The sequence below is a fragment of the Camellia sinensis genome, chromosome 3 (assembly GCF_055761805.1).
Source record: "Camellia sinensis isolate YWXY chromosome 3, ASM5576180v1, whole genome shotgun sequence".
Taxonomy (NCBI): Eukaryota; Viridiplantae; Streptophyta; class Magnoliopsida; order Ericales; family Theaceae; genus Camellia; species Camellia sinensis.
Window position 1 is genome coordinate 176,881,421 of NC_138963.1, and position 13,363 is coordinate 176,894,783.

General features: G+C 45.9%; 1 protein-coding gene across 3 annotated transcripts in view; it reads right to left on the reverse strand.

Moving 5' to 3' along the window:
- Nucleotides 1-1,048: 1,048 nt before the first annotated feature.
- The window catches only part of LOC114257339 (uncharacterized), a 33,080-nt gene continuing 20,765 nt past the window's right edge, over nucleotides 1,049-13,363 (reverse strand). For all 3 annotated transcript variants that reach the window (XR_014364801.1, XR_014364802.1, XM_082921526.1), the window contains one exon: nucleotides 1,049-1,378. Coding sequence is in view for 1 of the 3 variants with exons in the window: in XM_082921526.1 (XP_082777652.1) it covers nucleotides 1,265-1,378 (114 nt within the window). In the remaining 2 variants the exon portion in view is untranslated. The remainder of the gene's footprint in view (nucleotides 1,379-13,363) is intronic.

Below are 13,363 nucleotides of genomic sequence, written 5' to 3' on the forward strand. Positions count from 1 at the left end.
AATATATCTCGTGATATTATTATGGTTTGTAAGTTGTTATGAACATTACAATTATAGTTATTTATGGTTGGTATTATATCAATATGGTTATTATAGATGTTTATTATAATGTGTATAATTTCATCGTCAAAAATTAAAAAATAAATAATTTTGGCCTTATCAAACATGTTTTTAGTTTATGTTTTTAAAATTTTTCAAACATTTTGTCTAAATCGAACGCGTTTATTATTTATGTTTTTCTAAAAATAAATAAAAACCAGTTTATAAAATTTTTGTAAATATAAACTAAAAATATAAACGTTACCAAACGCCACTATATATAGATACATATATAGTTGATCTTTTGAAGAAGTAAGAATTTCAAATGATGATTATAGTACATATAATTAGCCCTTTTATTTATTTATTCATGTACTTGTAATTAGCAACTCTTGGCCGATACAATAAATATTATTTCTTAAGAATTTTTTCATTGTTGGACACATTGTTGTTATGATTGTTCTGTTTAAAATAAATAAATAAATAAATCATAATTCTCATTCTTTAAAAGTTATGTTTTAATTTTGAATTTGTAGAATTTAATTGAAAAAGAAAAAGAAAAAGAAAAAACGAGAACAGAGAGAGAGAGAGAGAGAGTATTATTAATTAGTTTATACAGTCTCCCATGAATGATACATCATCATAAATTTTTAAAAGCCAGTGGTACATCATCATAAAATGTGAACTTCCATATAGCCAAACGACTAGCATTCCATGTCATACATAACAAAAGAAAGCCCTAATATACATTAATACTGTGCTTAGTTGGGAGATTTAGCAATAGATTTGGAAAGGCAAAGGAAAAAAGTGTATGACATTAGGTGAAATACATATATATTTTATTCACATTCTATCTACATTTTCCCTTTCTCTTTCCAAATCTCTCAACCAAAATGTCACGACCCAAGCTCGCCTCTATAAGTTTGGCACTGTAACCAGCCAATAATCTTGAGATTACCAAAAGCTTCTGAACAGATTAACACATAACAAGGGGTTGCGAAAGCAGATGTATAAAACATATAAAGTCCATTGAGTTGTGTAGACGTATATGGGACAGAAATTTCAAACCTTATACACAGACATGTGACGTCAGAATTATATTAGTCGTACATCACCTTCATATATAGAGATAAAACAAATGTGGAACTTAGCCCAGTACACAGATAAACAGACACTTGTTCATATTCCAAAAAAAAAAAAAAAAAAAAAAAGTCTTAAACTTGGTTCACAAAACTCGACCACTTGACTCATTCCGAAACCTTTTTAGGAGGCACAAAGCTTGGTCAACAAAACAGAAGTCCAGGCGATCATCACTAAGGCTGGTCATGTACCTGATCACCTACATACATAAATAATAGAATGAGCTAGAGCCCAGTGAATAATAACAGAGTAAAGGATTTAATGAGTGTTGTCTTTAACAAATACAAAAAACAGAATCCAATATTCATAATCAGAATTACAGTTAATCATACGTGGTACATCTATTAGTACTAGCAGAAATAGTTGACTTATAAAAAGACGGCCATAAAGGCATACAGTTGACTCACGTGCATGGAGACGGTACAATTAGCTCATGAGACGTACAATTGGCCCATAATTGGCACATAATAGAATAGATAACAGATGTCATCTGAAACTAAGGATGCCACAAATACATTTTAGAAACTTGGACAATTATTCATTCACACAAAGCATAGCATTTCAGAAAAACTGATCATTTCATATCATCAGAAAATAATTAAAGTTAAACATAACTTTACAGAGTTATTACTCACGATTGGCTCTAATAGCAGATAGACAGAATAGATAACCGGAGGCTCGTGACCTACACAAACACGGAACATATACACATTGAAACACATGCTTGGAATTCAATTAATTTATTTATTTCTTGTTTGGGTGTGTTTCAAATCCTTATCCTCACTATTATGTTTTAATTAGGGCTTAAGGAATGTCTAAAATGCAATGAGGATGCCAAAATGTGCTTTGAAACACTTAGCCAAATTTTCAAAATTAGGGCATTCTGTTCGAGCGCAACTTCTGCCGCTCGAGCGGTCTGTAAAGTCTGCATGAATTTTTCGCTCGACGGTCGTTCGAGCGTAAGACTGAGCAGACAAGGTCTTTGCTCAAGCTTAACTATTGTCGCTCGAGTACTCTGCAAAATTTTGTAAAACTTTTGAGAGCATGAATTTTACACCCGAACTTAGGCTTATTTGCTTGAGTGGATGTACAAAACACAAGGTAATCGCTCGAGCACAACTTTGGTTGATTGAGCGGAGATACAGAATTCTAGAATTTTTCAGATTGTTGTTCATGATGCAAAACTTAAATTCAAAGCCTCAAAACACGTCTTTTGAGCCCAAAACTTGATAAAGCACTTGTAAACTTACAAAACATCATGAATTAAAGATCATTACACAAAATCAAGGCCTAAAATCAAGTGAATTATTCAAAAACAACCTTGAATTATATGTATACATATCATGCATGTGTTGTTATGAACTCAACCTTTCAAAACATGTACAAATTGAGTGTTAAAGTGCAAAATCACAATGAGCTCCCATAATAGAACAAAAATAAGTCGTTGCATGTAAGAATTTCTTGAAATCAATACTCAAAATCCATGAATTATACATGCATGCATGGTATGCTCTTCCTCTCTATTTACCAAGCTCAATTCTCATGCTCAAACACCTAAACCTCTTGAATCTATGCATTAGTTGGTTCAATTTCATAACTAAAGACTTAAACTCTTACCTTAGCTACTCAATTGTGTTCTAAAATGCTAAACTCTTGGAGCTAGGAGGCCAAATTTCCAAGGTTCCTTCCAAATACTTTCTATCCTCTCTGGAGTTCAATGTGTTCTTCATTCTCTCTTCTCATTTATGTTTTGCTCTCAAAAAGTTAAAGAATGAGTAGGAATGGCAACGGGGCTAGGCAGGGCCAGGGATCACCCTCCCCGTCCCCGATGGTAAAAAATTCCCCGGCCCGGCCCCGATCCCCGACGGGGAACCTGTCACTGTCCCAATCCCTGCCCCCTAATGGGGATCGGGTTTCCCCGATCTCGAAAATTCTCCGTCCAAATCTATTTTAACATCATCAACAACTTTTAACATCAACAAAATCATCAAGAAAATCATCAAAAAAAAATCATGAGATCTGTGTGTGCATCATGCGATGGTGAACAGATCTGAGTGTGTGCATCATCAATCAAGAACATCATCAACATGCATCAACTACCAAAAAAAATAAATAGACAAATAGAGATAGATCTCGGTGGCTGCGACGAAGGTGGACCACGGTGGCTGTGATCGGCGATGGTGGCTGCAATTGGCGGTGGTGACTACGACAAAGGTAGACGACGATGGCTGCGATGGACGACAGCGATGGACGAAGGCGATGAACGACGGAGGTAGACGACGGTGGCTGCGATGAACAACGGAGGAGGACGGCGGTGCGAGGCGACAGATGTGGTGGCACTGAAGGGGAGGAGAGGTACGAGAGTGAGAGAGAGAGAGAGAGACTCTGAGTGAGTGAGAGGGAGGGAGAGAGATGAGAGGCTGTGAGAGGATGAGAACGAGAGAGAGAGAGAATAGATAGAAGAGAGAGAGAGTGTGCAAATGAAAGAGAAAGAAAGAGACAGAAACAAAATATATAAAAAGTATATTTTATATATATATACTAAGTCGGGGACAAACGGCCCGGGGCTGGGGATTCGGCATTAATCACCGTCCTCGGCCCGAAATTAATCGGGGATTAATTTTTAAATACCATCCCCTCCCCGTCGGGGGTATTTTTCGGAAAAAAACCGATCAAATCGGGATCGGGGGATCGGGTCCCTGTCGGGCCGGTTTCAAATTGCCATCCCTAAGAATAAGGCCTCTAGAAGTTATATAGGCGTTATATAGGCTTCTTTAGCACTCACTAATTAGGGATGGTTAAAACTAATCAAGTTATCTTAATTTAAGAAATTTTATTTTAATTATTTGGTTCTGAAGCGAATTTCAATTAAACTTACCATAATATTCTAAAAATTCCAAATGACACATAAATCAAGTCAATTTCATGATCAGATGCCGATAAGGCCTTCAATTCCCTGAACAGAAACATAGACAGATATTTCTATGGCAGACAGATATAAATGCAAACAACATATTACACATGCAATGAATATAGAATTTCATCTTAATTACTTATTAGGCATCCTTAATTACGAATTATAAGATAATTATAGGTCGGGATTGTTACACGAACACAGCGTAACACAAAACATAAACCTCTCAATAGATACAGTAAAAAAAAAAAAACTAAAATTATCATGCTATTGTATCTCAGTATGCAGTATTTCCAGCAAAGGTAAATTGAACATGTGCAACCTTTTTAGAGTTGACATTTAAACTTGGAACTTGAAGAAACTGACATGTATAAGCCCATAAAGGCCATGAATCACCTATAGCCCATCACTTGAAGCCCAGTGTATAACCCAGCTGACGAGGTCCAGGACAGCTGGAGTCCAACATGGCATAAAGAGCCAATGACATTCAGACACACGGCAAGGGAAGGACGAACCACATCAGCAGACAAACATCTGCAAAGTTATTACCACTGCATATCACTGTTAATGCAGCCCATCACAGCATTTATTACGACAATACCTCTCCGCCGGAACAGAACCCCCTTACCCTGAGCAAGGTAAGCTACAACATAGGCTTTCGGCAAGGAGAGCAGGTCAGAAGGGACATCGAAATGATTGTCAAAGGATATAAGCGAACGTTGTAGACAAGAAAAAGGTTAAGCTTTCTATCTCTAATCTTCTCCCACATACTCTACTTCTCTTCCTAACTTGCTCGTCGGAGGGTTCACTGGGGGACTACCCCGTTCCCCGTTGAACTTGTTTGCAGGTTATCCGGTGGGCTCGATCATTTGGGCTTGGGCTTGAGGAGCTTGGACCAGTTCGCTCTATTCACTGGGATAAACTGTATCAACAGTTAGCGCCGTCTGTGGGAACGCTTTACTCCTCGCGCCAGTTGTGTTCACTGTCGCCGAAGGCCCCGTTCCAACAACCTTTTTCTCCTACCCGTCAAAGTGCATGGTCACGACTAGATCTATGGCTTCTCACAATAATGCCGCCGACCATCAAGCCGCCCCCCCAATCCAAACAACCCACCACAGTATTTTATCGAGCTTACCAACAGCATTAACCGCATGGCCGAGCAAAACCAGGCCTTGATAAATGCTTTACTCCAAAGGAACCTTCCAATGCCTCCTCCCCCACCTCCAGATATTCCTCCCAACCAAGAAAGAGCCTCGAGCCATACTGCTCCATAACTCCATCCACCCAACTTGGAAGGTTTGCAATCTCCCCACCCACATATAAATCCACCACCACCCCCACACCCGTCGGTCGTAGCACCAGCCCCTGAAGGGGAGGCTAGCAGCGTCCAGCCTCCATTGACTGACCATGGTGACCACGTTCCCCTTTGGGACGCTGAGCTCCACGCAATGAAGCTCCAACTCCAAGGGGTCATGCAGAATATTCAGTATAAACCCTCTACCACGACAAATTCACCATTTGTTGCCTTCATCCGGGACAAACCCTTGTCTGCCAAGTTTAAGATGCCCACCATTGACTCATTTGACGGTACGACGGACCCAGTTGACCATCTGGAAACCTACCGTACCCTCATGATCCTCCATGCCTTCCCCGACGAGATCATGCGTTGGGCTTTCCCCGTGACACTGAAGGGGTCAGCTCGACTGTGGTTCAGTCAGTTACCAGTGGACTCTATCTCCACTTTCCAGCATCTCAGCGACTCCTTCCTCAGCCATTTCATTAGAGCCCAACGCCAACGCCAACGCCGCCCTACAACCCAACTCCTCAATATCCGTCAGACTGAAGGGGAGTCGCTGCGCAGCTTCGTTACCCGTTTCAACACCGAAGCCCTACAAGTAGCGGAGAATGACGATAAGGTCATCCTCACGGCTTTCATGGCCGGGCTACGGTCATCTTATTTCTTTTTCTCCCTCTCCAAAAATCCCCCGATCTCCATGGCAGCCCTATTATCCAAGGCCCAGAAGTATATGAATGCCGAAGATTCACTAGCTGTTCGGCAGGATCCAATATCCAAAAACCCGACCCCCAGAGAAAAGAGAAAAGACTCGGAACCCAGAAACACCCAGTATAATAGCCAAACACCCCAATATACCGATCGACCTCCTCGCGTCGAAAGGTCGGCACCAGCCCGACCTCCTGGTCAGTTTGAGCGGTACACGCCCCTTAATTCTCCCATGGAACAAGTCCTCCACCAGATCCAACGGGATTACCCCCTCAAATGGCCCCTGCCCTCACGAACCCCTTCCAACCGAAAAGACCAGTCCAAATATTGTCGTTTCCACCAGGATCATGGCCACAACACTGATGACTGCGTCAACCTCAAGGATCAGGTCGAGACCCTCATTTGCCAAGGGCGTCTCAGCCGGTTCACGGACACCCGCCCGCAACAGAGGCAAAGAACCGAGCTCCCTAGAAACAACCGCCGGCGTACCCTACCCTAGCAGCCAGCCCAACTTAACCAAGGCCGTGACTGGCCCCCACAACAGCCTCGGCCCCCAGGTAATCCCCCTCCACCAGTTGGGGAAATCCGAGTCATTTCTGGTGGCCTTGCTTGTGGCAGACCATCCCGCTCAGCTCAGAGGACAGAGCTTAGGAAGATAAGGCAAGGCTCGGACAGAGCAGTGGACATGGTAGACCGACCTTCCAAACATCCCAAGTAGTGGACAGAACCCATCACTTTCACGGACGCCAACTGTACTGGCATCCGTTATCCTCATGATGACCCTCTCGTCATTTCTGCCCTTCTCTCCAACTATCAGGTCAGACGGGTTCTCATCGACAACGGCAGTTCTTCAGACATCATATTCTTCAGCTGCTTCTGCCAGCTCAAAATTGGAGAGGAAAGCCTGTCCCCCCTTCAAACCCCTTTGGTCGGTTTCACTGGAGACTGGGTGACCTCCATCGGTTCCATCGACCTCCCCATCACCATCGGCGAATACCCACGGCAGACTACCAAGTTGCTCACTTTCCTTGTGGTCGACTGTTCCTCTGCCTACAACATCATCCTTGGTCGCACCGCCCTCAACGCCTTTCAAGCTGTAACTTCAACCTACCACCTCACCATAAAATTTCCCACCGACCAGGGGGTCGGGACAGTACGGGGGAGCAGACCATAGCCAGGAAATGTTATGTCGCCTCACTCAAGGAAGTCAAGCTGAAGGAGGCCATAATCATTGAAGGACTTGACGCCCGAGATGAGGACGAGCTGGTCAGAGGCGAACCGGTGGAGGACCTCGTTGAGATTCCCATCGATCCCACCAACCCAACGAAAACTGCTAAGATCGGCAGCTAGCTATCCCCCCAAGCTAAGGCCGACCTTACTGCCCTTCTGACCGAGCACAATGATGTATTCGCCTGGATTCACTCAGATATGCCAGGCATCGACCCTTCTTTCATAACTCATCGCTTCAGCATTGAACCTCATTTTTGACCTTACCGCCAGAAGTAGCGCGTCTCTCATCCAGAGCGCAATACTCTTATAGCCGCAGAGGTCGACAAACTCCTTGAGGCCCAATTCATCAAAAATGTCAACTACCCTAAATGGCAAATGGCGACTCTGTGTCGATTACTCTGACCTGAACTGAGCTTGCCCCAAAGACAGCTATCCTCTGCCCCGCATAGATCTGCTGGTCGATGCCACGGCCGGTCATCAAATGCTCAGCTTCATGGATGCTTTCTCTGGCTACAACCAAATCCTGATGCACCCGTCCGATCGGGAACATACATCCTTCATCACCGACCGAGGCACCTACCATTACCAAGTAATGCCATTCAGATTGAAGAACGCTGGGACCACCTACCAACAGTTGGTCAATGCCGTCTTCCATCACCAAATAGGTCAGAATATGGAAGTATACGTCGATGACATGCTGGCCAAGAGCAAACTCTCCACTGATCACCTGATCAACCTGCGGGAGACCTTCGCCACGCTACGCAAGTACTAAATGAAGCTCAACCCAGAGAAATGCGCCTTCGGCGTAGGATCTGGGAAGTTTCTGGGTTTTATGGTCAGTCAGCGGGGCATTGAAGCTAACCCTGAAAATATCAAGGCCTTGATTGAGATGCAGTCTCCCAGGACGGTCAAGGAGGTTCAAAGACTCACTGGCCGAGTTGCAGCCCTCAACCGTTTCATTTCCCACGCAACAGATAAGTGCCTACCGTTTTTCAAAGTTCTTTGGCAAACTTTTGAATGGACAACTGAATCTGAAGAAGCTTTTCAGCAGTTAAAGCAATGCATGGCCAATCCACCCCTCATTTTACAAGCGATTACGGGCGAGTCCCTCTTCTTCTATTTAGCCGTCTCAAGCACCGCAGTCAGTGCAGCTCTTATCAGGGAAGATGACTCTGTCCAACGACCGGTATACTACATCAGTCGCGCTCTCAGGGGAGCACAACAGAATTACCCCCTGCTAGAAAAATTATCCTTGGCCTTGGTCACCGCCTCTAGACGACTTCGTCCTTACTTCCAACCCCATTTCATAGTGGTCCTCACCGACCAACCCTTGAAGAAGGTCATACAGCAATCAGAACTTTCCGGCAGACTTATGCAGTGGTCAGTGGAACTTAGCCAGTTTGACATCTCTTACCGGCCTCGAACAGCAATTAAGGGACAGACTATCGCTGACTTCATCTTGGAATTCACTAATCCTACCCCAACCACTGCCTTTCCACCCCTGCCAGCTCCCATCGAGCTAGAAGACCCTCACTCTTGGACTCTCAACGTCGACGGATCATCTCGCAGGCAAGGTAGTGGGGCTGGCCTCATTCTCACCAGCCCTGAGGGTGGTTATTTCAAATGTGCGCTCCGCTTCTTGTTTGAGGCCAGTAACAATGAGGCCGAATATGAGGCACTGATAGCGGGCCTTCGCCTAGCCAGGGACATTGGTGTCAGCCACATCCGAGTGCTCAGCGACTCTCAGCTCATCGTCGGACAGATCACAGGCGAATTCGACGCCAAGGAGGGCACAATGCGGACTTACAGGGATCTTGCACTTCCCCTTGTTCGCCTTTTTAATACCTTCCACATCAAGCACATTCCTCGGGCGGAGAACTCTAAGGCAGATGAGATGGCCCAGTTGGCTTCCGCAGACCAGTCCGCCCTCAACAGTGGTGTCCGCCTCGAATACCTATCCCATCCCTCCATTTCCCCCGATCAGTATGAAGTACAATTTCTCCAAAATGAGCCATCCCTTGGGCGTCGGACATCTTTCGATTTCTGACAGCGGGGGAACTTCCAGATGACAACCAGCAAGCCGCCAAAGTCAGGGCATGATCGTCCAATTACATCCTTGTCGACGGCATCTTGTACAAACGTGGTTTCTCACGCCCCTATCTGCGGTGCCTCAATCCGACTCAAGCAACTTATGTGATGCAAGAAATTCATGAGGGGATCTGCGGCAATCACTCGGGCGGCAAGTCCCTGGCCCACAAGATACTCCGTACTGGTTATTTCTGGCCTACTCTTAATCGTGATGCGACCGATTTCGTGCTCAAATGTGATAAGTGTCAACGTTTTGCCAACATCCCCCATGTACTCCCTACAGAGTTGATCACACTTTGCAGCCTTTATCTGTTCGCCAAATGGGGGATTGACTTGGTCGGTCCACTCCCTACTGGCCGAGGCCAGACCAAGTTCACGATCGTCGCCATTGATTACTTCACCAAGTGGGTAGAGGCAGAACCCCTTGCCACCATCACCGAGCGGAACACAACCAAGTTCATCTGGCAGTCGATCGTTTGCAGGTTTGGCATTCCTCAGGCCATCATCTCCGACAACGGTAAACAATTTGACAACGCCAAGTACAGGAAGTTTTGTGCCGACCTCCAGATTCAACCTTGTTTCTTATCCCCTGGCCATCTCCAGGCCAATGGCCAAGTTGAGGTCACCAACCGCTCTCTCCTGAAGATCATCAAAACTAAGCTAGAAGCTGCTAAGGGACTTTGGGCTGAGGAGCTACCGAATGTACTCTGGGCTTATCGAACTACAGCTCGGACTCCCACTGGGGAAACCCCTTTTTGCTTAACATACGGCGCTGAGGCGGTTATCCCAGTAGAAGTCGGTTTGCCTACTCCCAGGGTTTCACATCCGGATCCAGCACTAACCAAAGAACTCCGTCGGGCTGACCTCGACCTAATTGAAGAACTCAGAGAGACCACCGCTGTCCGACTGGCCTCATACCAACAGAAAATGAGAACACACTACAACCGCAAGGTCCGACCGAGGGAGTTCGCTGTAGGGGATCTTGTCTTGAGAGAAGCAACTCTTGCTACCAAAAATCCGACTGAGGGTAAATTGGAAGCCAAGTGGGAGGGACCTTACATTGTGAAAGCCCGACCCCGACCAGGCACTTACCGACTTCAGGACATGGAAGGTCGAGACCTCCCCCACCCATGGAACGCCGAACACCTTAAACGTTACTTTCAATAAGCTCCTATTTTTGTATTGCTCAGTTATTGTATTTTCTTTTCGGGAAATTCACACATTCCTGATATTCCCCTACGCAATGTAACTTCTTGATTATATATCTCAGTTATCTATATGTTGTCTCAGTAACATTCTTATTTGCAGCATTAAAAGCCTCAACCAGACTGAGTACTAAAAGCCTCTGCCAAACAGAGCACTTAAAGCCTCAGCCAGACTGAGCACTAAAAGCCTCTGCCAGACAGAGCACTTAAAGCCTCTGCCAGACTGAGCACTTAAAGCCTCAGCCAGACCGAGCACTTAAAGCCTCAGCCAGACCGAGCATGTGCCGCCTCGGGCAGTCCGACCGTTAACACCCTTTGCCGGACCGAGCGCTAAAAGCTCTATCCAGACTGAGCGTGAAGCACTCGTCCAGACCTAACATGTAGGGCTCGGTCAAAACCACCCATGCAAAACTTCATACTTGTGGAATTAACTAACACACTTAGTCACAATTCCAGGTCCAAGTCTTCACACCATTCTTTGCTTAGTCAAATTCTAAAGACGTTCTTATCATTTTATTACATTTCCAATTTCACTCTGCATTGTGGAGTTCTTAAATTTCATTATCATTTTGTTACATTTAACTTTCTCAGGCCTATCATTTTATTACATTTCAAATTTCACTCTGCCTTGTGGAGTTCTTAAATTTTATTATCATTTTATTACATTTAACTTTCTCAGGCCTATCATTTTATTACATTTCAAATTTTACTCTGCCTTGTGGAGTTCTTAAATTTCACTATCATTTTATTACATTTAACTTTCTCAGGCCTATCATTTTATTACATTTTAAATTTCACTCTGCATTGTGGAATTCTTAACTTCACTCTGCATTGAGTCCTTATTATAAGCTTCAATTTCACTATTCTTAACAAGGAGTTCTACACACACTTCGCCCACGCCTCATTTATCTAAGATCCATAAGCAGAAATAATCAAATAACAAGCACAACTGAAATTTTATTCGTTCACAACTTTGTACAAAAGTCATTATAGCAATTCATGTACAAAAGTTCATTATAGCAATTCAAAAAAAAAAAAAAAAAACAACAACAATGTATCCCTTTCTCCTTCCTCCTCAGTTACTCCTCCTCACTGGAGAGGAGGTCTTCTTCTTCAATGCCCTCATCCAGGGGGGTTTGGGCCACATCATCTTCGCCAATCGTTACACTACTAAGGTCTAAGTTTGGGAACAACTCTTCAGCTCTACGTTTGAACATCTTCCAGCCACTGTCCCAGTGCTCAGCCATTTCGTGCTTATAAAAGTCTGACTGCTGGAAGCTCTCAATAACTTCTGCGTCAGTTCTGCCTCCAGCGGTCGTCCTCGATGGGCCCGCCCCCTCAGATTCTTGCCTAGCCAGGCTACTCGCGACCGCGGCATCAACCGCCGTCTGAAATTTGGCAGACCCTTTGAATTGCTCCACTGTTGCGACGCACAGATCGGGATAAGCCGCCCTTTCAGAGGCTGCCTTTGCCCTCTCTTCGTCCAGCTCTTTCTGTAGGGTCGCCCTTTCCGACGCCGCCTTTGCCTTCTCCGCCTCCAATTCCTTCTTCAGGCTTTCCTTCTCCGCCATTGCCTGCACTCTCTCTGCTTCTAACTCCCTCAGAAGCCTCCCTTTCTCCTCCACTGCCTTGGCGTGCTCGCCCTCCAATTCCCTCTGGAGATCGCCCGCTTTGCCATTAGCCTCATCTTTTTGCCTCACCAACTCTTCATTACTACTCATAACCTCTTCATGTCGCTCGACCGCGACGGCGTAGGCTCTTTGGGCCTCGTCCAACTTCTTCTGCTCGCCAGCAAGTTGGAACTCGAGCGACACAACCTGGCGGCGTGTGTCCTCCAACTCCGCCATAACCGCTGGCAGCTCAGTGTGGGCACTCTCCTAACTTTCACTCTTCTTCTTTAATTTTGCAAGCTGAGCCTTGGCCTCATCTGCCTTGAGTTTGGCAGCCTCCGCCTTCCTCAGCAAGGCCCCTGCTAAGGTGGTTACCTCCATTTGAGCGGAGTATAACCCCCTTAGCAGTTCAGCCTCGTTGAATCTGGAGGCCGAGCGCAGGGCTGGCTCTTCTACAATCCCTACAAGACGGTCTGTCCCTGCCCTAGCTGGGCCTTCTTCTCCCTCCAGCCGCCCCACCACCGCACGAGCATGGTAGATCGCCGTGGTCGCACCGATTCCTCTTTCTTGAGGTGCAAGCCCCCCCTGGGGCTGTTCCTCTCTCCTTGGCCTTGAGCCAGCAGCCTCGTCCTCCACTTGCCTTTCGGGGGCGGCCTTTGCAACCCCGGCGGTAATCGCCGCCACCACTGGCACCACCTCCATACCCTCTGAGGCAACATCCACCACTTCTGGGCCACCTACCTTTCCTGGGGCCCCCTCCACTTCTCCCCCTTCAGCCCCCTCGGCCACACTGGTTTCCTTCACACTTGCCTCCCTCATCATCTTCTGGGCAGGCACTTCCTCACTCCGACTCACTCTCTTCTTCTTCTTCTCCACGCCCAACGCCTCCATCTCCTTCAAGGACCTCTCCTTCAAAGGGTCTGTTGGGGACGGCCCCGGCACAAAATCACCCAAGTTTTTCTCTCCCAAGGGTTTGGGGCGAGGTCGAATCCTCTCCCTCGCAACCGGTTTTGGTGGTCGGTCGGCCTGGGACTCTTTGAATTGTTGGGCTTTGGCAAGAATGGCCTGATCCTCCGCCTCTTGAACCCTTCTCCTCGCCTCCAACTCCGCTCGGTCGAGGTCCCCACTACTTGGC